The following is a 27,968-nucleotide window of genomic DNA, read 5'->3' on the forward strand; positions in this document are numbered from 1 at the left end:
CTTATAGAAATGAGACAACGTGGAAAACTGATTCTATGTTCTGTGATCAATTTCTTATTTTATTGATGGTTGTTGAGTGTCCACATACACAGCCATTGTGATATACCTCAGCAAGGTGGGAATGGGCATTTTTGGTCCCCCTCCTTATGTTGCATGTGGACTAGGACAGGGTGAGTCTGCAAATGCTCCACTTCGTGCCACAGGACCGGAGAGAGATCTAGAATGGTGCTGCTAACTCAACTGCCCCACCCATCCAGATTCATCGTGAGGAGAGTTTCAGGATTTTATTTTTCTCCATAAACCCCAAAGACCTCCAAACCATTTACCGGTACATTTTTAAAATCTTATTTTGGTCCCTTCTCCCCAAATGCCAAATTCAGCCTGGTTCCATTTTGCTCTCGTGCAATTCTTCAGAAGACCTCCTTGCATAAATTCTAACTGTTTGGAAGTAGGAAAAAAGTGGTGGAGTTGTAGAAAGAGTAAACTGACAACGGTCCAATTTTCTGCCTCAAAGATCCGATGAGATTAAGAAATCCAGTGGAGAGCACTGTTGTCTGCTGTGAAGCCAATGCTTCACCTTATAATTTTTAAAAAATTCAAATATAAATCTTTGATACGACTATTTGTTTAAAAATGAAACTTTCAGCTTCATCTACAACAATAAGCGATCTACTACATCAAGTGGTCCCCAACCTTTGCAACTTGGTGGGTGGGTAGGGGAAGTACTAGACTGCACAAACGGTGGGCCGGTGCAGGCACACAGCTTGACTGCAAGCTGTACATGCATGCGTGCTGGCCCGCTGCTTGTGTGAGTCGAGCTGCACGCGCAGGCCGACCGGCCTGCCCCTCACCCAGCCCCAGTTGCGAATAGGCCATGGCCCAGTTGTGGGCCGCGGTCTGGGGGTTGGGGCTCCGTGTATTCTGTATTACACGAGCTGAGCCAATTTACCACTTAATATTAAAGCTTGCGCTGCCTTTCTCCACAGCATGGTATTGTGTATGGAGGTGATCTTGAGCCTGTTGAGAAGTGGGGCCACCAAGCCACTTGTCATAGAGGTCGCTGATGGTTTTGTTCATCTCGGGGTCTTCCGGCTGGGCCATTTCATAGAGCGTCTCCACCCGATGGAGCAGGTCCTTGCTGGATTCTCCTTCCGCTCTGATCTGCCCCCCTCCATTTAAGCACCCTGGAAAATAAGGATTTGCAGCTGAAGGCAAGGAAAGTGAAGGAGCATTTAGCTTAAACTAGGAGCTGTTAACTTGAGGGGGTGGGCCGGAGGATGTTGGGACTTTTGGCAGTGTTGCTGTTAAGTTGGAAGCACAGGCAATCCTCGGCTTAGGATCATAATTGAGCCCAAAATTTATGTTGTTAAGTGAGACATTTGTTAAGTGAGTTTTGGCCCATTTTGCCTCAATTGTTAAGTGAATCACTTCAGTTGATAAGTTAGTAACAGGGTTGTTAAGTGAATCCGGCTTCCCCACTGACTTTGCTTGTCAGGTGACAATAGGGGATGGCATGATCTTGGGATACAGCAACCGTCATAAATGAGTTCGTTGCCAAGCATCTGAAATTTGATCACACAATCATGGGGATGCAAAGGTCGTAACTTTGAAAAACAGTCATATCACTTTTTTTCAGTGCTATTGTAACTTTGAAGACTCACAAAAGGACCTGTGGTAAGCCCAGAACTAACTGCATGGAGCTATTCTAGGTATACAATGGAAAAGGGAGGAGGGTGAACTACTCACAAAATGTGGGTATGTAGGACACTGCCTATGACCCCTACTTATCTGGGTTGATGGGGGTGGGGTCACCATCTAAACCAGTGGTTCCCAAAGTGGGCGGTACCGCCTCCTGGGGGGGCGGGCGGTGCGATGACTTAGGGGGGCACTAAGAGGCAAGGGGGATGGCAGAGGAGTGCTGGAGGTGGGCCCCTTGCAGGGCACACTTTTGCCTGGGGCTCTGTCAGCCACCGGTCAGCTGAGCACTTCCAGTTCCGGCCCAACTGGCCCCATCACCTCCTGCGCCTACACGTACCATACGTGTATGGTACGTTTGTTGCTTCGTACAGAAGTTCATTGGCTATCAAAAGGCAACTGTGTGAGACGCTTTTACAATCTTTTTGACACTATTGTGGAGTGGGGGTGGGGGGCACTGAGGATGAGTTTGTTGCACCAAGGGGGCGGGGGACTGAAAAAGTTTGGGAACTACTGATCTAAACCAAGCCCTAAAATACCAAAATGCCCATCAATTTCATTTTCCGTTTCCAAGACCTATTTGTAAACTAAAGGAATTCTTGGGAACAAAACATATAGGCTGACAGCCTGCCTTTTGCTCTGCCTCATTCAGTGTCCTATTGGCAAGGGAAATGTTAGCAGGCCACACTGCAGCTCTCACTAGGCCTACCCCTCTTGAAAGAATTCCTGAAATAGTTCCAGATCACCATGTGAGGTATTTATCTCTTCCCTTCCAGCCATTTGCCACATCAAACCTGTAGCATCCTCACCTGAGGGACAAGCCATCACCTCGATGTAATGGTACGGCAGCTTTCCGCGTTTCAGTTTCTGCACGAAGTTTTGGATGTTCCGAAATCCATACGCCAGGGCAAAGTGCAGGAGAGTCTGGCCATCCTTCTCCAGCGTCACCTCTTGAAAATCCTTGTTTCTGAGGGGATGAACATAGGGGATTGATAGCCAAATTGTTGCTTTTCCTCCAGGCTCGTGAGGAGAAAGCAAGTTGGGCTTCAGCAGCATCACGGATTGAGGGAAAATAAGAAATGTATCCTCCAAAAAAACCAAAGAGGTTTCCCGCCCCCCCCCCCAAAAGGCAACTGGGCTTTCTTTGTTTTTCTTTGAAGACGTTTTGCTTCTCATCCAAGAAATTTCTTCAGTTCTCACTGAAGAAGAACTGAAGAAGCTTCTTGGATGAGAATAGAATAGAATAGAATTTTTTATTGGCCAAGTGTGACTGGACACACAAGGAATTTGTCTTGGTGCATGTTCTCAGCGTACATAAAATAAAAGATACGTTCATCAAGAATCATAAGGTACAACACTTAATGATAGTCATAGGGAAACAGTCAATGTAAATCTTAAGGATATCAGCAACAAGGTTACAGTCATACAGTCATAAGTGGGAGGAGATGGGCGATAGGAACGATGACAAGATTAATAGTAGTGCAGACTTAGTGAATAATTTGACAGTGTTGAGGGAATTATTTGTTTAGCAGAGCGATGGTGTTCGGGAAAAAACTGTTCTTGAAGTGAAACGTCTTCAAGGAAAAACAAACTCCACTTGCCTTTTGAAAAAAAGCACCTTTTGGGTATTCTCCAAAGGAAAATCTGGTTGGAGGAGAAAAGGCCTTTCTTGCTTGTAGAACTGAGCAATTCCTGGCATTTCTTTGGGACTGACTGCACTAGCAAGATTCAAGCACTTACAGGCAGCAGCTATTCAATCTTTTTATTGAATTTACCAAGAGGCTTGGTAGTACAGTGGTCTAAGGCACCCTGTTATTAAGCTGGTTATTAAGACCAGCTGCCTGCAATTACTGCAGGTTCGAATCTCACCAGGCTCAAGGTTGACTCAACCTTCCATCCTTTCTAAGGTAGGTAAATTGAGGACCCAGTTGTGGGGGCAATAAACTGACTTTGTATAAATATACAAAAGAATGGAGGCTATTGCTTAGCGCATTGTAAGCTGCCCTGAGTCTCCAGAGAAGGGCAGCATATAAATCAAATTTAAGGGCGGCGGCGGTGCCTTTTGAAGCTCCGCCAGCCCCGCCGCCTGTAGAGCCGCTTCGCGATTGAGAAGCGGCTCGAAAACTTCAAAATCCTGAGGATTGTTGGAGGAGAGATAGCAGGGCACAGGTCGAGCCCCTGTAACCCCCCAGGGAATCGTTTCTGGGGAGGAAACAGGCGCGGCTCCCTTCCAACCTGCTGAGACTCTGGGCGGTGTGGGACGATTCTGCTTCTGCAGAACAAGCCGGCTGCAGTAAACATTTAAAGCGAAAGGAACCAATTTTAACAAGCAGCGGATATACACTTGAACCCTGAAACTTGGAACTGCAAGTATTAGTGCTTTGTTGACTTTTCAATTTAAGAAAAAATGCGAATGAGTGAAAGTGACTTGAAAAAATATGGCGCCCAGCATTAGAGTTAACGAGCCAGCAAGTGTGGATTGGTGAAGTTATCTTGCTTTGTTACAAAGTTACTAAGTTGCTACAAAGTTGCTTCGCTTGTAACAAGAGAATAACAGAGAAATTTCTCCCTTTTTAATACTGGACTTTGCTTTACTTTGGTTTTTATTTGATTAAATCTGGGGGACTTTTTCAGAAGTCTTTGTGGAGGTGGGAGAGGAAGAACAACTTCCCTTTTTAGTAAAACCAGCCTACGTGGCAGGATGGCCTCAAAGAAGCAGGAAGCGAAGGCAACAGGAGGTGGATCTCCCACACATAAAGCACAGCCTCCCCCAGCACAACAGATACAGACTCAGAAAAAAGAGTTTGATGTGGGAGATTTAAAAGAATTTATTTCTAAAACTTTGGATGATAAATTTCAAAAATCTCAACAGGAGATAGATGATAAACTTCAAAAATCACATCAGGAATTTATGCAGGAAATTAATGAAGTTAAAGATATGGTGAAACAGAACCAAAACAAGGTGACCAAAAAAATATCAGAAGTGGCATCTGGCCTGGCAGAATTTATTGGGAAAGTTGATTTTAAAGTTGAAGAACTTAAATCAGAAGTTAATGTTAAGATGAAAGACAATGATTATAAAATTGTTGATGTTGACAATAAAATGCAAAGAGTTGAAAATGAGATTGTCATGGTACAATTCAGGGCAATGGAGTTTGCCATACGGCTTCGAGGAATTCGAGAGGAGGAAAGACAGGATTTGAGGCAAGTTTGTTCTGAGGCCCTGGCCAAGATTCTACAAGTTAATCCTGATGTGGTTTTTCACAAAATAGACAAAATTTACAGAGTGAATTCCTGGGTGGCCACACAAAGACAATTGCCTAGAGATGTGGTCATATATTTTACAGATAGAGAAATAAGAAACGATATCCTGCAAAAATCCTTTTACACTTCTGTGCAAGTAGGGGGCTCACGAATTGGAATTTATAAAGAATTACCTCCTAAAATGCTGAAAGCTAGAAAAGAATTTGGCTTTCTTGTTAAGGAATTGCAAAATTTACAGATACCATTTCGGTGGGACGCCCCAGTTGGTATAATTTTCAGATATAAGGGAGAAAGATATCGTTTGAATACCTTGGAGAAGGCACAGCACTTTTACACTACTATTCTTAAGGAAAGAACACCATCTCCACGTACATCTACAGTTTTGGAGATTAAGGAGAGTGAAGAGAAGCAACCTCAACGAGAACCGCAAGAACAGTCCAAGCAGGAATTAGAGGAAATGCAAGGCGCAGAAGGAGGTTTTCTGGATGAGCCTTTGCTGGAATCTTCTCCAATCTTGGACCCGGTTCGGATGATTGAAGTTAAGGATCAACGTATAACTCGAGCTCAATCTAAGTTACTTAAACAAAAGCAACAACAACAACAGGAAAGACAAGACAAGGAGGCAGATAAGAGTACTGCACAAGAGACTGGAGCCATGGGGGGAGTGAGATCGAAGCTTTCGGATGACCTTCGATTATTCTGCTCTTTGTTCCAGAAAGATGAAGATGATGTTTAAGTGTCTATCTTGGAATGTTAACGGGTTGAATTCAGCACAGAAAAGGAAGAAATTATTTACATATTTGAAACAATTTAATAATGATATAATTTGTTTACAAGAAACGCATATCACAACTCAAGATCAAAAATATTTGACAAACTCCAAACTAGGAACACATTTTATATCTTCAACTTCGCAAAAAAAGAATGGTGTGGTTATTTATGTAAATAAAAAGCTAACAGCTAAAGTTATAGAAGTAGATGAAGATGGTAGGTTTGTAGCAATTGAATTGCTTACAGTAAATGGCCAAATTCTTCTGATTGGAATTTATGCTCCCAATCAACAACAGGACCATTTCTATAAGATGTTACATACTAAAATACTGCAATGGGACTACAGATCTATTTTAATTATGGGAGACTGGAATGGAGTAATTGATTCTAAATTAGATAAAAAGAGTTTGGCAAAGTCTAGGATCAGATTACCACAGACCTTTTTTGACATGAAAGAAGATATGGAACTAAAAGATGTTTGGAGAATACATAATCCAAAAGAATTGGACTACACTTTTTTTTCTGACAGACACAGATCCTTCTCTAGGATTGATTTCATTTTGTTGTCAGATGACTTACTTGTCAAGACAAAAAGAACAAAGATTTTTCCAAGAACTTTGACTGACCATAGCCCAGTATGGATAGAAATTGAGATGGATAAGGTTGAGAGACGTTCTTGGAGATTAAATGAGAATTTGTTTAGATACGAAAAAAATATAACAGAACTTAAAAAGCATTTGAAAGAATTTTTTGAAATAAATTTGAATAAAGGTACCCCAATTGAAATTGTGTGGGATGCAAGTAAAGCTTATATGAGAGGGGTACTTATCTATATGAACTCTAAACATAGACTATTTCGACAAAAGAAAAGATCTGAATTGGAAATAGAAATAAAGAATAAAGAACAGTTACTTATTAAAAATCCAACAGATGAAAGAATATGTAGTGTTATAAAACTGTTGAAAGACCAATTTCAAATGCTTATGGCGGAACAAGTTGCAACAAACTTACAATATGCGAAGCATAATACATTTTGTAACGCCAATAAACCGGGCAGGTGGTTGGCTTACACATTGAGGAAAAAACAAAGTATACGGAGTATTGATAGTATTGATATTGGAGGGAAAGAAATCTTTCAACAAAAATTAATTAAAGAAGCTTTTGTGGACTATTATACCAAACTATATGCCAAAGAGGAGGTGCAGAATGGACTTATAGAAAAATATTTAAACGATAAAAGAGTTACAAAAATTACTGATCAACAAAAGGAAAGAATGAATTATCCTATAACAGAGGAGGAGATAATAGTAGCAATTAAACAGTTAAAAACAGCCAAAGCTCCTGGCACGGATGGTTTGACCGCAGTGTATTACAAAACTTTGCAAGCTGAAATGGTGGGACAACTCAAGAGATCTATTTTGCAATATTCAACAAGGGGGTAAAATACCCCCATCATGGACAACTGCTTATATATCTTTGATACCAAAAGAACAAGTCGGTCCTAAAAAACCAGAGAACTATAGACCAATATCTCTTTTGAATACAGATTATAAAATCTATGCGAAAGTATTAGCCAACAGGTTGATGCCAGTAATTCAAAAGGTGATTCATGATGATCAAGCGGGATTTATCGAGGGCAGACACATGAAGGATAATGTAAGGCAAGTAATAGATTTATTGGAATATCTCGAGAAGAATAAACAGATTCCTGCAGTGCTGGTCTTTTTGGATGCAGAGAAGGCCTTTGATAGAGTGGATTGGAATTTTCTACTAAAGACTTTAAAAAAGATGGATTTTGGGGATCAATTTATACAGGCGATTTCAGCAATTTACCAAGAGCAAAAGGCACAGATCATTATTAACGGAAGTTTGACAACAGAGTTTAAAATTGAAAAAGGAACAAGACAGGGATGTCCATTGTCCCCCCTTTTATTTATTCTAACATTAGAAGTCTTGTTAAATACAATACGGGACTCTAATATCTTGAAAGGCATAATGATTAGGCAAGAGGATTATAGAATAAAGGCATTTGCAGATGATCTGGTTGTTACCCTATCACAACCAATGGAATCAATAATCTTGATGAAGGACATTATTCAAGACTATGGTAAAGTTTCAGGTTTTAGACTGAATCCAAAAGACTAAAATGATAGCTAAAAACATGACACAAGATCGTAAACATGAGCTAGAAAGGAGGGCAGGTTTTGAGACTGTACCTAAGGTAAAATATCTAGGAGTCCAGGTTGCAGAATCAAACATGAAATTGTTTCAAAATAATTATGAGGTGTTGTGGCGAGAGGTGCAGAAAGATATGGAGACTTGGAAAAAACTGCAGCTGTCTCTACTTGGAAGAATAGCAGCAGTTAAGATGAACATTTTGCCAAGATTTCTTTTTTTGTTTCAAATGATTCCGGTGCTTAAAAGTGATAAACAATTGAAAGTCTGGCAAACTGGAGTGAATAAGTTTGTCTGGAACGACAAAAAGCCGAGAGTGAAATTGAAAATTATGCAAGATGTTCCAGAAAGAGGAGGTCTTAAACTTCCAAACCTACAGTTATATTATGATGCAGCAGCTTTAACTTTAACAAGTGATTGGTTTGGAAGGAAAAAGACTGGAATATTGAATGCAGAGAGTTTTGATCTCGAATTTGGATGGCATGCTTACTTATTTTATGATGACAAAGTTGATAAAGTATTTAAAAGTCATATACTTAGAGACTCTTTGATGAGAGTTTGGAAGAAGCACCGATTCAAATGGGATTATAAAATACCGCTATGGCTGGATCTTGGTCATATTTTGTGGAATACAAATATAATGTCACTCGGGGGGTTTTTATACAAAGAGGTTCTTTTTATAGATGCGGGCAGATGGCAGCTGAAGACATTGCAGACACTGTTGGACGAAGGGATTAATCTAACGTGGTTACAATATAATCAATTACAACTGAGATGGAAAGAGGACCAAAAAACTGGTATTATGTTGCACGAAGAAGAATTGGTTAGACATATAAAAGAGAAAGGTCCAATGCATATCAAAAGGCTTTATAATGTTTTGTTAGAAAGGGATTCAGAAACCGAATTAGTTAAAGATTGTATGATTAAGTGGGCACAAAATTTTGAAGAACCAGTGATGTTGGAAACATGGGAAAAAATTTGGGTTCAGAATGTTAAATTTACACAGTCGCAGAATCTGAGGGAAAATTTCTATAAAATGTTTTATAGATGGCATTTAGATCCCAAAAAGTTGTCATGTATGTACCCTAATGTTCAGCCAAAATGTTGGAGATGCGAATGTTTGGATGCTACGTATTATCATGTTTGGTGGACCTGTAGGACAGTTAAAGCTTTTTGGATAAAAATTTGGTGGGTCATGCAGAATGTTTTGAAGAAAAAAATTCAATTCTCTCCACAATTGTTTTTATTGGGTATAGTTAAGGGTTTTACATCGGGTGAAACAAAATTGATATTGTATATGATAACAGCAGCAAGATTGTTGATAGGTAAATATTGGAAAAATGAAGCTTTGCCCACTATTGAAGAATGGACTTTGAAGATGGCCAGTTTCGCAGAGATGGCGAAGATTTCAGCATACTTAAAAGATTGCTCACAAGAGACTTATGAATGGGAATGGAAAAGGTGGATAGAATATGTTCAGAACAAATATCAAACTAGAAAGTATCAAATAATATATTAGAAATATTTTAATGAAATGAGGTAAAAAGAAAAATTATACAGGGGAGGGAGGGGTTCAAGTTTACACATAAGTGTCATTCTAAGGGGTTTTTTTGTGTGTGTGTGTTTTTTTTTTACCAGTTATGAGTATATTATAGGGAAGTCTGGGGGGAGGGGAGGGTTAGGGAGGGTTAGGGAGGTTGGGAAGTTTGGGGGGGGAGGTGGGGGGGGAAAGGGGTGAAAATGTAATTGTAAAACTTTTGCAATAAAAAAAAAAGAAAACAAAAAAAAACAAAACAAAAAAAAATTAAAAAAAAATTAAGGGTTTAACAGCCTTTATATAGAAGGGGTGGAAGCCCCAGTGGGCCAGGCAGTGATGGAAAGAGCACTGGTAATAGAGGCAAGGCCAAACTTTTTCCTCCTAGGGGGAAGTAGTTCCTCTTTTTAAAAAAACTATGCAGAATCCTTAGGCGATTCCCTGTTGCAAGGTAGAAAAAGCCTGATCTTGACAAACTGCCCCTCACAAGTTATTTCATGAAGCTTCAAAAGAGTAGAAAAGTTAATGTGCTAGGACAGTTTTATACCCCTGAATTTTAGAACATGGCCACAAGATATGAAGGCCGGGTGTTTCCTATGACTGATCTGAGTGAACGTCACTATTCGGTTCCCTTCTGGGAATGGAGAGACAGGAAAAGAGTGAAGGCAAGAGGAGGGTGGGGCAGAAGGGCTAGGAAGGAAGTCAAATTCCTTACTTCAGGGTCTTGTAGTGAAGCTCCTTCACTGGAATGCCAAAGAGCTCCTTTGCTGCATATTTGAAGATGTGCTCCAAGTATCCCCCAGAGCCACCTCCAGAATGGCCAAAGAGCTGTTCTTCCAAAAGGTTGTCAAACCTACAGCAGGGGAAAAAATGCCACAAAGTCAAGCTCTCAATTCCTGGTGACTCTATTGATACTACATCCATGTAGTTTCCTTTTCTAATGATTTCCCTATGTAGCCAACTGTCAGGTTTCCTACCGATGCCCTAATTAAATCATGAGCCTCTGAGCCAAGCTTCAAAAGAAATCCAGTTATTTATTAGGACCTTCATGTCGGCAAGTTCCAAGTGAAGCCAACTTTTGGACACAATATGGGAATTCATTTCTGCTGCCTTTTTTCAGGATATTTTTTTTCACTTCTCGGTTTAGTCTCCAGCCCTTGGCTTTCCTTGCTAGTCTCCCATGTAAGTGCTAACCAGGTCCAATCCTTCTCAAACTTTCCAACAGCATCCCAAACTAGGTGTTGCTATTAAATATACTACCAAATGCCCAGCAGTGTTGTAGTAAAACCAAAGTCCAATGTAAGGGATAGAGGACAGGAGATCAGCACAGCTTCCATATTCAACCACTGGAAGCCACCCTTGGCCTCATCTGCAATGGCAGAAGACATGTTGAGGTGCTTATTGCTAGGCAGATGGCAAACATGGTCACTTTTGAGATGTGGCTGATCTCTCACTCTGGCATGTCTCATTAATGAGATACTCCGAATTGTAATTGGACTTTGGCCACACTCTTGAATTGAGTGTGAACAACTTTTCTTAAGCCTAACTTGGCCTTTAAACAAAGTGCAATTCTAAATCAAAGTGGATCCAGCCAGGACAAAACTAAAACCAGCTCACTTGGGTTAGGTCATCTAGATATATTTGTGAGTAAGCTGTAATGGCAAGGAGAAGGGGGGAGCATCATGCCTTCTCCTGGCCACGGAGACCCTCCTTTAGCTGAATATGTTGCAAAAGAAACTAGGGAAAACAGACCACAGCTTGGCAAGTAGACTTCCAGGAAGAGTCTTACATGCTATCCAAAGGCATAGGATTCACTTCAAGAAGGGAGACTCCTTCCTGGTCCAGCAGCTTTAAGACTTCTCCTGAAATAAAGAGATGTGACAATTAACTCAAGCAGATCCAAGAGACCAAGCCCTGGCCCAGAACAAAGACGAGAAGCTTCACAGGATTCCAAGGCAATCTCAGGTGAGTCTCACGGGCATACATGGGGAAACGTCCAGCAAGGAAGTTAAATGAAAGTACAAGGATCTGATATTTGATTTATGCTATTTTTCCTACTGGGGATGAGTCCATTTTTGAAAAAGTATTACATTTATGCTACATGACCTCAATTGATAGGAATTAGAATTTGAGAAGGGGTCCTATGGATGGAAAAAATAGTGTCAGGCATTTAACCAGTTGACTCCCTTGCCTTAAGTTTGATGTAGCTACTGAGAGAATATACTCCTCTCCTTCAGTCACCAGCCTCTTTCTATCTTGGAATTATATTCAACCCATTAAGATTGCAAGCTTGCCCAAGGCAGAAATAATCATGTTTCTTGGATCTGCCTCAGGTCACTGGGATCAGATGGTGTATTAAAAAAAACAACCCAGAACCAATTCCTTCTTATGGTAAATACTAGGATTATATAAAATGTCTCAAATCTGTCAGGCTTGGAGTAATAAAACCCCATCTCACTTTGAGTTCAAGAAAAATTGGTTCTAATTCAAAACGAAGTGTTTCACACGTTTTAAGTTATTTGTACAACCTACTAAACTATCAAGAGTAGTCTGAATTGTCTCTTTGTCCCCAATTGCATGGCTTGAAGTGCTTATTTGGAGCGTCCCTCTCTCCACTTGTGACAAATGAGACCCTGGCCTCTATCAAGATTCCTATAAGAGCAGGATTAATTTACGGAAGGGACTGACGAAGGAGAAGCAGGGTCCTTCCCTCTCAAAGATCGTTTAGACCTGCACTTTACCTGTTGTAATCACACAGTCAACCTCACGGGTCTGGTGGTTTTGAATGAAGAAATCTGGCCTGGAAGCTTCTAGCTTTTTGTCATAGCAAGGCATCACAGTGACATGGTAGATTTGGTCTGGTGTCAGGTACTGCAACAAAAAGAGTTTCGAAATTGTATTGAAACTGGCAAAAAGAATACTTAGCCCTAAATTTCCAACAGCCAATGCAACTGAACAGTGGAGCACAATCACATCCCAGTTTGGGGCCTTAGTTGTTGGGCAATCAGAAACTGATGATTTAGCTCATCCTTCTCCTTTATATATCACTTCCCCCTCTTGCTCTCCAAATGCTGGCTACTCACTATATGTTGTGACCCCGACTCCCGAGCCTGTCCTAACAGAGGAAGAGGACTCAGAAGGTGATGGGGAGGAACTGACAAGGCCTCCCTCTCCAGGACTCTCCTCTCTGGCAATGCCTCAGGTTCCATCCGAAGGCCAAGAGGAACAGCCTGGGATATGCCAGGAGGAAAGCATATCGGAACAACAACAGATAGGGAGCGAGGATGATGAATCCTGGCTCAATCTCAGGTAGCGTTGGAGGGAGAAGCGTGCGCAGCAACGAAAGAGGCGTGGGAGGGCCAGAGATTGAGCTGAGTCACGGAGCCACACCCCACAAGGAATAAAAGTGCGCGTGATTGCTCTTCAGGCTTTGTGACGGTCAAAGTTAAAAACCTGAGTCACATTGCGTTACCTGAAATCTGGCTTGTGCATATTTGGATTGGACCTTGGCTAACTCTTGCTTCGTGGATTACTTTTTGCTACTGAACCGGACTGAGGAGAAACTCTCTCTTGCTTACTGTGAGTGAAAACTGACTTGGCAGGCATTTCGCAGTTTACTGCCAAAACTCTTATCTGCAAGGGTTTCTAGTCTGATTGTTTAATCTTGGCAGGTGTGCCTGGTTGTGTGTTTGCCTGTGTGGGGACGGGGGACAGAACACTATACATCTGAAGAGTAACATATACAGAATAGCTGGTCTAAGTGACCCAGAAAGGGGGGGGGGACAATCACATCATGGTAGATTGCATCGCACTTATGGCAGAAGCACCAAGGCCCATCCCGGTTGAAGGGATTAGCTGGTGACATCACCATTGCTGAGGGGATGCCCAGATGGGAGCTCCTTTTATGTTCCTGGCAGGTGTTGGAGCGAAGGGAGGTCAGCTCACCCCACGGCAGCACTTGGGTCTCAAATGCAGACTTGCTAACCTCCAACCCAGCATCCTAACCACGCAAGCAACCATGTTCCTTAGCAACAGCAATAGCACTTCGACTTCTTCGACTTATAGCTTCACAGTGCTTTACAGCCCTCTCTAAGCGGTTGACAGATTGCCCCCAACAATCTCGGAAGGATGGAAGTTTGAGTCAACCTTGAGCCTGGTGAGATTTGAATTGCCAAACTGCAGACAGCCAGCAGTCAGCAGAGGCAGAAGTAGCCTGCAGTACTGCATTCTAACCACTGTGCCACCACTGCTCTATGGGTAGATCATTGAATAGGAAAGAAACAGCTGGCTGCCCCTTTGGGAAAACACACGCACACACATACATCCTGTTTTTACAGAGGGAGCAAAGGCTCTGAGCTACAACTACAGCAGATATTTGTAGCACATTTGTCAGTCTGTCCTTTGCCTCCAGTGGCTTCCAAACTTCCTATTACATCTGCTGTCTTGTGAGAAAAGTTTGAGCAACACCTGTTGTTTGGCAAAGTGGTCCTTAATCAGGGAGCCCATGATCTGCTGGGGTGATCTGGTAGTGCTGATGTATGGGATGATAAAACTCCCGTGGGTTTTTTCAGCATAACAGATCCAACCTGTAAGAGAAGCATTTTTAAGAATTAAATCAATCCGGCTGCCCATCTCTGGGTCAATGAAAGCTACGTAGCAAAGATGGACCATGACCCAATTTAAGAAAGGTTGCACAAGGAGTTATTTTTCCCATCCATTAAACTGGATATAACCAGACACATAAATATGTATCAAGCCCCAAACATTTGGGCAAGACGACAAAAGCAATTACTGTACTCAGATTATGGTAAGGTATATTTAATGCTATTTTTGAGATAAAGAAAGAAATGTGGTAATTGCAAAAGGAATTTCTGAATCTCCTTCACAGTGAGTTCACAAAGGCACAATCTGTTTGCATGATTTGAAATAATTGTTGGTTATTTTCCCCCCAGGCTGAATTGCTGTTTGTGACAAAAGCTGCCAACAGATTGTACTGTCTCTTGATCTATTATGCCGCCAATGTTTTCCATGCATTTCCCAGCTTCCATACCATCACTCACAGTATGGAAATCAGGCAGGACATATGTAAATTGCAAAACTGCCTGCTTGGTTCTGAAAATGCAAATACAGCTAGTCCTTTAAAGGCTTAATTCTAATTCCCCATTCATCCTGTTTGCCCTTCTGTACAGGTTGAAAAACAGAATAACACAGCTGGAAGGGACCTTGGAAGTCTTCTAGTCCAACCCCTTGCTCAAGCAGGAAACTCTATACCATTTCAAACAAAAGGTTGTCCAATCTCTTCTTAAAAGCCTCCAGTGATAGAGCACTCAGAACTTCTGAATGTAAGCCATTCCACTGGTTAATTGTCCTCACTGTTAGAAAATTCCTCCTTAATTCCAAATTGCTTCTCTCCTTGATTAGTTTCCAACCATTGCTTCTTGTCCTGCCTTCAGGGGCTTTGGAGAATAGGTTGACTCCCTTACAATCCCAATTGGGACTAGAATTTCAGGAGTAAGGTCATTGTGGTCATAGCACTCAGGTGACTGGACCTGATTTTTTTTTTTTTTTTACTATTTTTAAAGTGTTCGTTAGTGAATCACATGGTTGTAAGTCCAAATCATGCAGTTAAGCAAATCCATTCTCCCAAATGGTTTTTTTTTTTTTTTTTGCAAAGTGGCAAAATACACCAGAAACAATTAGAAAACTATGCAAATCAATCGAGTGACCATAGGATGCTGCAATCAGTTGTAAATGATGGGCATAAACTGTTTCAATTCCTACCCTCAAAATGACGCTATAGAGCACTGCACACCAGAACAACTAGACACAAGAACAGTTTTTTCCCAAACGCCATCACTCTGCTAAATAATAATTCCCTCAACACTGTCAAACTACAGTATTTACTAAGTCTGCACTATTAATCTTCTCATCGTTCCCACCACCCGTCTCCTTCCACTTATGACTGTATGACTGTAACTTTGTTTCTTGTATCCTTACGATTTATATTGATATTGTTTCCTGATTGCTTATTTGTACCCTATGACTATCATTAAGTGTTGTACCTTATGATTCTTGACAAATGTATCTTTTCCTTTATGTACATGCGTATGCATCAAAGACAAATTCCTTGTGTGTCCAATCACACTTGGCCAATAAAAAATTCAATTCAATTCAATTCAATTCAATTCAATTCTATTCGATTCTATTCTAAATGGGAGTCAAGTGCCTGAAATCCAGTCATGGGGGAGGGGGGGCATGTTTTACAACAGCCATAAATGCTGTATTGGGCCACAAAGAATTTCTCCAAGGCTGTCATACTGTCATACCTTCAAACTTACTAGTTATAAGTTGAGGACTACCTGTAATTTACCTTTTGAATTTTTTTTAAATTTTTGCTGAAATTTTGTATAACATGGTGGCCAGATTTGGAGCCAGTTATGGTGGTCAGATTTAGGGCACATTACATCAAGGACAGTCTTTTCAGTCTTCACTCCCCTCTGGTGCCATGTGACACTTACTTACCAGGGCAAGCAGCAGCTAACATGGGCAAAGCCTTCTTATCTTCTACTCGTCTCTGGAAACGCTGCACAAATTCCCACTGGCTCTCCAGCAAACTGAAGTTCCTGCTGAAAGTTGTATCGAAGACAAAATGCACCCCTGATAAAGGAGAAAGAAGAAGTGTTGAATAGATACTACAAGGAAGTGCAATTCAGGATGGCATTTGGTCAACTCAGCTGCAGCAAAGAAGAGGCTGCAACCATCAATGATCAGCAGCAACATTTCACAGGACGTATGATTGGCATTTCATTAGTTCATGCACCTGGCCAAGTTTACAGAAAGGACTGTACAGGTTTCTGTAAGACATCTTGAATGCTAAGGTGGTCCCTATTTTTCTACTTGCGTTTTTTACGTGCTTTCAAACTGCTAGGTTGGCAGAAGCTGGGACAAGTCACGGGAGCTCACCCCGTTACGCGGCACTAGATTCGAACCGCTGAACTGCCGACCTTCTGATTGACAAGCTCAGTGTCTTAGCCACTGAGCCACCACGTCTTTAATACTAGCCTGGAACAAATGCATAATCTTTGATATTATAATAATTTCCTGCCTTATTTACAGTGAGTTCTTTACATACTTTGAATGCTGCTTTTTTCCTTCTACGTAGGCTCAGTTGCTATTTATAAGCTGCCATCAGATTTACCTTGTATTGCTTGAATTTTCATCTCTCTTCCATTTTTTCCCAGCCTTCCCACAATTTTGAATGCAAATTAAAGTATTACATTTGCAAAGCATTTGGAACTCACAATAACTGAATACAGGAATAGAAATTGGATAAGATTACTTTCTCATTTACATCACATGCTTGATGATTTCCACATAAGCACGGGAAGGAGTTTATTCTTATAGCCGCCATGTTCAATTTCTCTGCAAGTGTTTTAGAACAGCATAATCCAGAATTCTTCACAACTTCCCAAAAATATGATTGAATTATTTTACACCCATTTTTGTAGGCTAGTTTCCATGGTTGTGGGTAATAATAATGATTGAATTATTATAATTGGTATAAGATTAGGAAAAATATTTTACCACCTTTTAAGTATGTCAGCTTATATAAATGACAACGCATATATTTCAAATTTGTTTTATTTTCTCACATTTCCCATATTTCTGTCTTTAATACTGCTTGGGTGTGACACACAAATGACTTTGATTTGGATTAATTTCCCCGGATTAGCGCAGCATCTCTTTTGAGAATTTTAAGGAGCATCTTTCTGGCTGAGAAATGCCACTGCAGACTTTACATGCAAATCTTTTAGCACTGTTTTCAAATCAAATTCTACTCACCTAAATTCTTCAAGAAGGCTGTCAGCTTCTTAGCTGTGTCTAAAGGAGTCATTCCGAACCTTGCAGCTAAAGAAGCTCTGGACTGGGGAGATACAGACACCACCACCAATTTCTTGGGAGAATTGGATGCCTTTTAGTTAAAAAAAAAAAAGAAGAAAAAAACCTGTAACTCTCCACTTGACCTAGCAAACTGATATTTGTATAAAGGCAGGTGAACTATTTCCGTGTGCTTATTATCTAATACATTAAACATACCTCTTCACCGGAGGAGCTAAAATTAATATTAAAGGTTGACTCCTGGTGAACACATCCCTTCTCTCTTTCTCCCTTCCCCCCAATATTCAAGGTAGATAACGATTAAAAATGGTAATGGAAAAAGAGAAAGTTGGAGGCCATTAAAGTACAACTCCGTTTAGTGCAAGAATCAAAATTAAACACGAACATATCATCGCTAGGTTTGTTCCCTTTGTCCTATTTACACATTATTAAAATGCTAAATCACTTTACCTTATTGGCATTTAATACTTTGCAGAGCTCGTCGTGGCTCTGCTGAGTGATTAGGATGCTCTCCGCTGATGTAATGCAACCACTGCAGGCCAAGCAGTCATTGAGTGTAATCTTGGCCTTTTCCAGTTTTTGTGACCCTCCGTCCTAGGAAGGAAGCCATCGAATGTACTGCTGTCAGCATCCTGAAAAAAGTAATGGTGATGGGCATCCACAGGGAAGGCCAAAAAGCCAGGATGATAGATGTAGCCACACAAGCGAAGCCCCACCATTTTCTTACGTGCAGCATGGTTGTGTGGCTACCATCTTGATCTTTTTGACACATATACACACCCCAGGTACAGGTAGTCCTCGACTTAGAACAGCTTATTTAGTGACCGTCCAAAGTTACAATGGCACTGAAAAAAGTGACTGATGATCGTTTTTCACACAACTGTTGCAACATCCCCATGATCAAAAATTCAGACGCTTGGCAACTGATTTATATTTATGACGGTTGCAGTGTCTCAGGATCATGTGATCCTTTTTGTGACCTTCTGATAAGTAAAGTCAATGGGGAAGTCATTCGTGTTACTAACTTTAAAAAAAGCAATGATTCACTTAACAACTGTGGCAAGAAAAGTTGTAAAATGGGGCAAAACTCACTTAATAAAGTCTCACTTTGGGTTCAATTGTGGTCGTAGGCTGAGGACTACCTGTATTCCTGTTCACTTCCCACTTTTGTTACAGGGTTCCCACCATCAAAGACAATACCGTAGAGGAGTTACAGATTTCTTTTGCTCTGCTCCACAGAGAGATTTGTGCTAGATTATATCCTCGAGAACACTAATCTGTTGTCAAAAGTTTAGAGTTTCACAGCAAAAACTAAGATAAGTTTCTGATTATGACAAAAATGAATCACATCAATTTCTGGTCCTCAAATCTAGAGCTGCTCCCTTCCATTCCAACAAAAAGTTCTGCTAAAGATGATCTGTGTAGCAGAGTTACCAACCACTTTAAAACATGTTGAAAAAAAGCTTGTTCTATAGTCCGTAAAACGCACTCAGACAGGGGAAAGAAAAACTTTACCTGGCCAACTTGGAAATAAGTTCCATCATCTTCAATACGGATCTTAGCTGCTACTCTCCCAGACTTTTCAACTTTGATTGGTTTTATGCATTCCTGAAAGGGAAATCAAACAATCAAATTAGCCAACAAGCCAACAAACATCTGTAACAAAAACAAAACAAATACAAAAATATGTGGAATTAAATATTTAAAGATTAATTTAAACCAAGCTTCCTAGGTGAATCCCAAATTTTGCTAACTATGATCTGGCTGGCATTATATTCAGTCCTTCTGCCTCTGAAGCTTTCTGTGATTTTACTAAACTGGGTTCCACAGGCATCATCTTTTCCAAACCTAAAACATAGATACGAATCTTAGATGTCTAACATGGAAAACAAATGAAGCCAATGCTCTGCAAAAGAGAAATTTTTTTTGAAAAAATGAAACAAGATGTAATTTGCTTATGATAAACCTGTATAAGAAAAAAAGTTGAAAAATATTTGAATTACAAATATTTTAGGCAAGAATTTATATGCTCAAGATCAATGAAGAAAAAGTGAATTGTTTTGTATATAAACCCACAAGTACAATTATAGTTAAAAATGATGATAGATATGTAGGAGTAGAAATCAAATGAGACTAAAACTATAATAATCAGAATATACGTATCTAATAAAAGAAAATTATATTCTTTAAAGGACATGGAAAAATTAATAGATTTACCATGACAATTGGTGTCTCTTGGGAAATTGGAATGATTTTTCCAAAACTAGTTAAATAATTGTTTCTGTATCAAATTAATGCAAGGTAAGCTGCAAAATAAACCATCAAAATATGTTTTGAAATGACGGAGAAATTTGAGCTCATAGCTATATGGAGAAATGTAAATGGAAATGCTACAGAACATACATACTTATCTGAAAGACACAGATCCTTTTCAAGAATAGATACATTTTGGATTTCTAAGAAATTAGCCGTGTGTATTAGTAAAAACAAAGATACTACCAAACATGATGTCACACTTTAATCCGGTGCCTTTGACATATGAGAGCACAGAATTTACAGATGGAGGTTAAATGGGACTCTATTACAAAAAAAATCAGTAATCAAGGACCATAAAAAACTGAAAGTTTTAAAGAATAATCTAAATAAAAGTACACATGTAAGAACAAAATGAAACACAACTAAAGCTTTTATAAGAGGATAATTTATAAAGAGCAACAAAGATGATTAGGGGGCTGGAGGTTAAAACATAAGAAGAATGGTTGCAGGAATTGGTTATGTCTAATTTAATGAAAAGAAGGACTAGGGGAGACATGATAGTAGTCTTCCAATATGTTAGGGGCTGCCCCAAAGAAAAGGGAGTCAAGCTATTCTCCAAAGCACCTGAGGGCAGGACAAGAAGCAACAGATGGAAACTAATCAGGGAGAGAAGCAACTTAGAACTAAGGAGAAATTTCCTAACAGTGAGAACAATTAATCAGTGGAATGATTTTGTCTTGATCTAGGAGAGATTTCAGATGAAACCTTAGTAAGACCACACTTGGAATGCTTCATCCAGTTTTGGTCACGTTATAAAAAGGAGGTTGAGACTTGGGAAAAAGGTCAGAGAAGAGCAACTAAAATGATCAAAGGCCTGGAGACTAAAACATACGAAGAATGGTTGCTAGAATTGGGAATGTCTAATTTAATGAAGAGAAGGACTAGGGGAGACATGATAGTGTTCCAATATCTCAGGGGCTGCCAAAAAGAAGAGATGGTCAACTTATTTTCCAAAGCACCTGAGGGCAGGACAAGAAGCAATGGGTGGAAACTAATCAAGGAGAGAAGCAGTTTAGAACTAAGGAGAAACTTCCTAACAGTGAGGACAATTAACCAGTGGGACAGCTGGCCTCCAGAAGTTGTGAATGTTGCAACACTGGAGGCTTTTAAGAAGGTAGGTTTTTAAGTATAGGGTCTCCTGCTTAACAGAGGGGGGGGAGTTTTGGACTAGTCCAGGGGTCTCCAACCTTGGCAACTTGAAGCCTGGCGGACTTCAACTCCCAGAATTCCCCAGCCAGCAAAGCCAGCAAGGTTGGAGGCCCCTGGACTAAGGTCCCTTCCAACTCTGTTCTTCTATGTTCTATGTGAGAGCGCTGCCCGTTCCCTGCTGCTTGCTGGGCGGGGAGCGCCCAAGGCCGGACGGGAGGGCGAGAGCAGCCTTCCGGGCCCGATGCCAAGCGGCCCAGAGAGCAGTCCACAGCCCTTGTCACGCCGCCCAGGTCAACTGGCTATACCGCTTTCCCAACAGGCAGAGAATGGAGCCCTTTTAAGCGAGGCCGCTTCCTCCCTTACTAGAGAGGGAAACCCCAACAACCCCAACCGCAGTGAGGCTGTGAGGAAGCACCACGACGACGCTTAGCCTTAGGCCCACGGAGAAGGCAGCTCCAGACAGGCTAGTCCCACTTCGGCCTCTTGCCAGCCCACCTGACAGGGCTACCCATAAGGCCTGCGAGCGTCGCTCCGGCCTGACGCCCACCTGCGAGGGCCCGATGAAATCGTCCAGGTCGGACAGCTGCAGAGCGCCGCTGAAGGGCGACGCCACCGCCATCTTGCTCCCGCCGTAAAGCGCGCAAAAGACGGCGATGACGCCACAGGCCTTTCTGTCGTAAAAGCCACTGCGAGGCTCCGCCCATTCTCCTCGGGGGTTGTTTTTTTTGAGAGACCGTGAGGCTCCGCCCATTCTCCTCCTCGAGGTTGGCGGCGGTTTGAGGGACCCCGAGGCAGACACGAGGCTCCACCCTTTCTCCTCCGGACGATTGGTGGTTTGAGGGACCGCTAGACAGACAAAAGCTCCGCCCATTCTCCTCGGGGGGAGGGTTTGAGAGACCGTGAGGCTCTGCCGATTCTCCTGAGGGGGTGGCGCTTTGTGAGACCGCGAGGCAGGCGTACGAGGCTCCGCCCATTCTCCTTGGGGTTGGCGGCGGTTTGAGAGACCGTGAGGCTCCGCCCATCCTTCTGGGAGGGGGCGGTTTGAGGGACCGCTAGACAGTCAAAGGCTCCACCCATTGTCCTCGGGGAGGGTTGTTTGAGGGACCGCGAGGCAGACATGAGGTTCCGCCCATTCTCCTTGGGGGTTGGTGGTTTGAGGGACCGTTAGACAAAGGCTCCGCCCATTCTCCTTGGGGTTGGCGGTTTGCGAGACCGGCATACGAGGCTCCGCTCATTCTCGGGGTTGGCGGTTTGAGGGACCGCTAGACAGACAAAGGCTCCGCCCATTTTCCTCCTTGGGGTTGGCGGCGGTTTGAGGGACTGCGAGGCGAGGCGAGGCTCCGCCCATTCTCCTTGGGATTGGCGGTTGCGAGACTGCGAGGCAGGCAGACGTGGCTCCGCCCATTCTCTGGGGGGCGGGGGAAAGAAAGGTGGCGGTTGGGGAAGAAGAGCGCCTCTCGAGCCTTTGGCCGTGAGGGAGAAACTGATCGGGGCTTTCAGAGGCTGCCCACCGGGACTGGGATCCGAGAGCTCAGCCGGGGGAATCGCCCAAGGCCATCTCAGCCATCGCTGAGTAAACGGAGACCCCCCAATTTACAATGCGGTCCTTTGGGCTGCTCCAAAAAAAGCACCAGGGGGATTAAACTAACCGAATTTACTAGTCTCCTACCAGCCTTGCGAGGTAGTCCAGCCAAGAAGCACACCCAGGAGGACTAGCTCTAATTTTAATTGGAAAGTTATATTCACTTCTGAAGACAGCAAAGTCCACCTTTTGGATAAAGAGGACCCTTGCTTTGAAAGAAGAGTGAAAGAGGCCATTTATGTTAATATTGAGCAGCCCCCCCCTTCTCAATGGGGATGGGGGTATAAGACACCACCTGTCCCCAAATTTATAATTCAGTCCTTTTGGCTGCTCCAAAAAAGCATCAGGGACTAGACTAACCAAACTATTAGTCTGCCATCAGCCTTGCAAGGTAGTCCAGGCAAGAAGCACACCCAGAAGGACTAGCTCTTAACTTTATTATAAGGTTATATATTCACTTTTTGAAGACCGCAAAAGCCCACTTTTTGGATCAAGAGGACCATTGGTTTGAAAGTAGGTGTAGGAAGACAGATCCATCTTTGTTCAGTTCCAAGATGGTGAGAAAGACGCTGGAAATGAAATGGAGGCCGATTGGAAAGAAAGTTTATTGATGAGAAGAACCAGCAACAAACAGCATGTGGTTCTGGGGCAGCTGACCAATTAGCTTGAGTGCAATTCATCAAGTTTACACTGTATTTTGTAATTTTGAGATTTGCTTTGTGTGCTTTTATTATTTGATTGGTTTTAGTTGTTTTGCAAAGGTTCATGATGGGATCCTTGGTCCTAATCCTGTCAAGCATGTGTAACTGATTTTATCTTGTTATGGCCTCTAGTCTGCCTTTCCTAATGGACTTAATGGTATTGTTTTCATTTTTCTCAATGGAGGGGGTTAAGGTCATCTCCTGTCCTTAATCCCATCACCTGGAGGTGAAGGTGTTTTGTTTGTGAATAGGCTTGGCCCAGGATTTCTTAATGGGCACCTGCTGTAGGCTATTAAGAAAGAGGGGAGGGGCTGCTGTCTGCCTCTATGAACATGTTTCTGCCATTTCTCCTTTGTTCCTGGGGAAATATAATATTCTACCCTCTTAATATTCCTCAAAATATTTCATTCTTTAGGAGGGGGGAGGTGTCTTCTCACAAAGGGTAAATGTTTATGTTAACATTGAGAAACCCCCTCTCGAGGGATAAGACACCACTTATCCTCAATTTACAATGCAGTCCTTTTGGCTGCTCCAAGAAGATTCCACACTTCCAGGTAAAACCATAAGGAACCACAACGGCTCTCCAGAGAGTGTTAAGATCAGTTGGACTGCATTGAAAACACAATCTTTCCACCCCACTCCCCCCAATCCTGTCAGAACCCATCATTGCCTCCTCCCACCAACTAATCTCAACTGTCAATAACTGTCTTTCCATCTCCCACAGCATCCAATACAATTGATGAAGCTTCCTGGATAGGAATCAGTCCAGTTGCCTTTTCAAACTAAATACCACTTTTGATACTCCTCGAATCATGGAATATCATCAGAATTGCCATCACTGAATCAAGAAGGCATGTCAGATATCCTTCATTGCCCAACAGTTTGCTTGTTTTTTCTTCCTTGATGTGTCATAAATTATTGTTGTTATTTAAATATTAGATGGATTCCAAAATTGGTGCAGAAGAACCCAGATGGAGGAAGGCAGTGTTTGGATTCTTGGCCTTGGAGGCTGCAATAAACCAGCAGATCAAGGACTTGTGCAAAGGAAAATAGGACCTGGATGAAGGGAGAGAACTATTGGGTGCTCATTAGATAACCTGGATACTGTTTCTACTGCTGGTCCCCTTTTCCTGTTATGGATTTTTGGGTGAGGCCATAGAGGCTATAAACTTGAATAGATCAACTCTTTGTTGAGGGGAGGAGAGATTTATTAATAGAAGAAGAGAGTGAGAAGGACTTTTTTGTAGATTAGCAGGACTTGGTTTTCTTCTTTTGGGTTTGACCTTGGGATGGTTGGTTGGCCTTGGAAGGGAACCACTAACCACTAAAACCAGAAATCGTCTCTTCTTTCCCTGCCCCTTTTCTCAGAAATGGAATACTGTCCCAAAAATTTGTACTGCCAATCAGTGCCAATTTAAAAAGAATTTCTTGGGCACCCAGGGATTACCACCTTGGTAATCTTTGGGCTCTATGTGCTGGTTGGCCTTTGCGTTTTTCTCCACCAATGCAAGTAAGTTGTTCCTGCTCATTCCGGGAGAGTGGCATCACTACGACCTGGGAAACCCCAGGGCACTGAAAGCACTATTGGAGCAAAAGGGATAACCTCAGGGATTACCAGTGTGATCTCTAGGTGTAATCTGCAATCTTTAATGTTGGTGTTAAAACTGTAGACTCTCCGGTAATGTTGGGAATACAGGTAGATAAATTTTGTATTCTTTCACACCCAACTGAGACTTCTAGGCACATCACTTGATGTTCATAACCGCTCACAGGAGAAGCTCAAGAGATCCGACACAGCTAAATTAGTTATTTTATTGTAGACAAGAAAGAAGCCATATATATATGTAGAAGATTTGCCTACTGCAGAAGACAAAAAAGTCAACTATTTCTCTGTATCCCTTACATGGTTTAAATTCTAGGCCCTTTCTGAGACTCTCTGGAAATTTGGTTATTTTCTTTTCGACCTCGAGAATGGGACATACCTGTTCTAGGTTTGCAAAATGGTTCTATATTCCGATTAACAGAGTTGGAAGGGACCTCTTGTAGGTCATTTAGTCCAATCCCGCATCCAAGCAGGAGACCCTATGCCATTTCTGACAGATGGCAATTCTGTCCAGCCTGAGAATCACTGGTTTCTGCCTCACTAGATCCAGCTCTTGCAAAAATGAAACCCAAATGGCCTCTTGCCATTTTTTTAATGCTCTTTTTGGCACTCCAACTACTATCGCTACAAACTGGCGACAGCCCCCTGGCCTTCCAAGTTGGTGGGATGGGAGAAAATGAGGGATTGGAGAGATTTAATATTGTTAGCTTCTGGTCTTTTGTCCTCTTCTCATCATCTGTAATCCCAAAGGTCTTCAGATTTTCCTTCCTGTTTCTGAGCTGCTCCAGGGATGAGAGAAGCAGGGTAGGGGGAGATATTCTGCCCCAGTGACATTTGCAGGGGGTTACATACAGGAAGTCCCTGACTTACAACAGCTGATTTAATGACTGTTCAAACAGTCCCTGAAAAAAGTGACTTATGGCCATTTTTCACACAACTATTACAGCATCCCCATGGTCACGTGATCAAAATCCAGACACTTGGCAACTGGTTCCTATTTATGACACTTGCAGTGTCCCAGGGTCAAGTGATCCGTTTTGACCTGATGAGCAAAGTCAATGGGGAAGCCATATTCACTTAAACAACCGTATTTCTGATTTAACAACAGCAATAGTTCATTTAACAACGGGGGCAAGAAAAGTTGTAAAATGGAGCAAAACTCACTCAGCAATTGTCTTACTTAGCAACAGAAATTGGGCCATAAGTTGTGGTTGTAAGTCAAGGACTAGCTGTAACCAGGTCACTTGAAGTGTATAACAATACCTTTTTTTTTTCTTCTATCTATACACACATCTTCATAAACTAGCTTGCAGGTTGGGATTCTGGTTAAAAAGCACAGGAGAAAGTTTCAAATGGTATATTCCTGTTTTCATGAGGGCCTCATTCCGAACAGGAAGAAAAGATAGCAATAGCACTTAGACTTATATACTGCTTCACAGGGCTTTTACAGCCCTCTCTAAGCAGTTTACAGAGTCAGCCTCTTGCCTCCAACAATCTGGGTCCTCATTTGACCCACTTTGGAAGGATGAAAGGCTGAGTCAACCTTGAGCCTGGTGGGATTTGAACTGCCAAATTGCAGGCAGGCAGCAGTAATAGCCTGCAGTACTGCACTCTAACCACTGTGCCACTGTGGCTCTTACATACAATCTGCTTCATTTCCAATCCCTTCAAGAGGCAGTTTTCCTGTTGGAAAGGCTTCAGATGCCCCTCTCATAAACTTCTTCCTCATAAACCGAGATGGACAAAATTTACCTCAATGCATGAATGGGAGGCCTGCAGAAATACCAAACATTGGGGCCAAATCACAGGTTGCCAAGACTATAAATGCTCTCATTTTGCAATCTGATTGGGATTATTCCTCCAAAAGCTCCACAAAGGATAGGAAGGAGGCATCACTGGTCACAAAAGACCACGCGTGAGCTTTGGATTCCACTTCAAACAAAAGGACAAAGGTAGAACAGAAGCGAAGCCAAATTGAATTAAAATTACATTAGAATTCATACAATCATTCCCCAAATGCACATTTCCCTCCTGCTGTATTAAAAAAAAATGCAGTAAGACAATATTTTGGAGGGTTCTGGAGGCTGCAATCATGAGTTGGGAGGGCTGGGTGCCATTACAAAGCCTTGGACAGTGCACCACAGCTGTAGAAGGTGATGGATTTACTCATTTTGCTGGCTCCATTTGACCCCCACCCCCACTTCACAATTGCAAAAATTCTACCGTTTCTGCCAAAGAGTCCTTCCAAACACCTGATCCTTTTGAGTTTTAAAAAAACCCTGTTTTGTCACCAAAGGAAGTACCATCGGCATGTCCAAGTGAAGATGCCCAAAAAATGTAAAATAAAAGCAGTGACAGCAATCGGTTTGCAAGCAACGAAGCAGGGAAGGAAGTTGGCACCTGCAAAGCCCCAAATCCACATCAGCAACTCCTCTGTAAAAGAGATGAGGAGGATCAAGGCTTGGAAAAGATGCTGCGAGCCTTCCAAGATCCTTAACCTCCTTTTGGAGAGGCCTGTAGACCCTCGGAGGCGGTGCAAATAACAGTCTGATGTTAGCAGGCGCATGACATGGAGGGATTTTGCATTTTGAGTTTCCATGTGCGCTTCAGAAGAGACCACACTGTGCAAAGGGATTCCGGAGACAGACTTGGATGTATCCAACAGCTGCTTTCTCCTTAGAAGTCCACCATCATTCTTTATTTTCAGCAGTGCTCTGGATCCGTGGCAGTAGAAGTGCATTTTCCAGACTTGAGTACTAGAAATCTGTTGCAAGAAACATACCCAGGAATTCAAATTCCAGGCCAAGCTTTGAAACCCGAAACCAATCGCTTAGCCTTTGCTGGGTTAAAGGAGATGGCCGAGGACATCAAAAGCGTGTCCAGATATTTTTTTTAAATAGCCAGAAGCAGTTTGTGCTGGAGGTGAGCATGATCAAACCAATATTTTTAAAAAAGCACTTTATGAATTCCATCTTTCCTATTAGTGAAAATATATATTATATGTATATACATATATATTTATGATCTTAAATAAACTATTCTCCAATTCTGAGAAGATATTTGGCCTCTCTCGGTGCAAGGTGGGATCCTGGCTACTTAAAATCTGCCAGAATATCGCTGAAGATGTTCAGGAAAAGATGTGCGTGGTGGTCTCGGAAGACCAGAGTGGGTCGGAAACGGATCGATCGGTCCCCACTGCCGCCTAATACGACACCTGAGGGAAGAGGGAAAAAAAAAAAAGGAAGCTGCAGATTCAGTTCTCTTTAATCACACAAAAAG

At 42.0% G+C, this 27,968-nt stretch overlaps 2 protein-coding genes and 1 long non-coding RNA gene across 3 annotated transcripts in view; 1 reads left to right on the plus strand and 2 right to left on the minus strand.

The window, feature by feature from the left end:
• Positions 1–31: 31 nt before the first annotated feature.
• CIAO3 (cytosolic iron-sulfur assembly component 3) lies at positions 32–22,000 on the minus strand. The gene is made up of 11 exons (XM_060685294.2): positions 21,351–22,000; positions 18,854–18,946; positions 17,789–17,932; positions 17,282–17,411; positions 15,962–16,096; positions 13,907–14,025; positions 12,181–12,310; positions 11,229–11,301; positions 10,155–10,292; positions 2,505–2,662; positions 32–1,184 (listed from the first exon to the last, which is right to left on the minus strand). The coding sequence occupies exons 1-11, from the start codon at positions 21,672–21,674 to the stop codon at positions 946–948; spliced, it is 1,683 nt and encodes a 560-aa protein (XP_060541277.2). The 5' UTR covers positions 21,675–22,000; the 3' UTR covers positions 32–945.
• LOC148112091 (uncharacterized) lies at positions 21,741–25,018 on the plus strand. Its single transcript, XR_015729855.1, has 3 exons — positions 21,741–22,898; positions 23,811–23,937; positions 24,026–25,018. It is a non-coding gene; the product is annotated as an uncharacterized LOC148112091 (long non-coding RNA).
• Positions 24,879–27,968, minus strand: part of ABAT (4-aminobutyrate aminotransferase) — a 76,848-nt gene continuing 73,758 nt past the window's right edge. The window contains exon 16 of the mRNA XM_060692998.2: positions 24,879–27,903. Coding sequence (XP_060548981.1) covers positions 27,782–27,903 — 122 coding nt within the window. The 3' untranslated portion in view covers positions 24,879–27,781. The remainder of the gene's footprint in view (positions 27,904–27,968) is intronic.

The sequence above is a fragment of the Pantherophis guttatus genome, chromosome 14 (assembly GCF_059756535.1).
Source record: "Pantherophis guttatus breed Tessera chromosome 14, ASM5975653v1, whole genome shotgun sequence".
NCBI classification, from domain to species: Eukaryota; Metazoa; Chordata; class Lepidosauria; order Squamata; family Colubridae; genus Pantherophis; species Pantherophis guttatus.

Bases quoted from the DNA above. Each gene is read 5' to 3' on its own strand.
- CIAO3 (XM_060685294.2), bottom strand. From the start codon at position 21,674: ATGGGCGGAGCTTTTGTCTGTCTAGCGGTCCCTCAAACCACCAATCGT. The intron at 18,947-21,350 runs GTGGGCGTCAGG...TTTCCCTTTCAG, and splicing joins ATTTCATCGGGCCCTCGCAG to GAATGCATAAAACCAATCAA. The intron at 10,293-11,228 runs GTAAGACTCTTC...CCCCTGCTGTAG, and splicing joins CCTATGCCTTTGGATAGCAT to GTTTGACAACCTTTTGGAAG.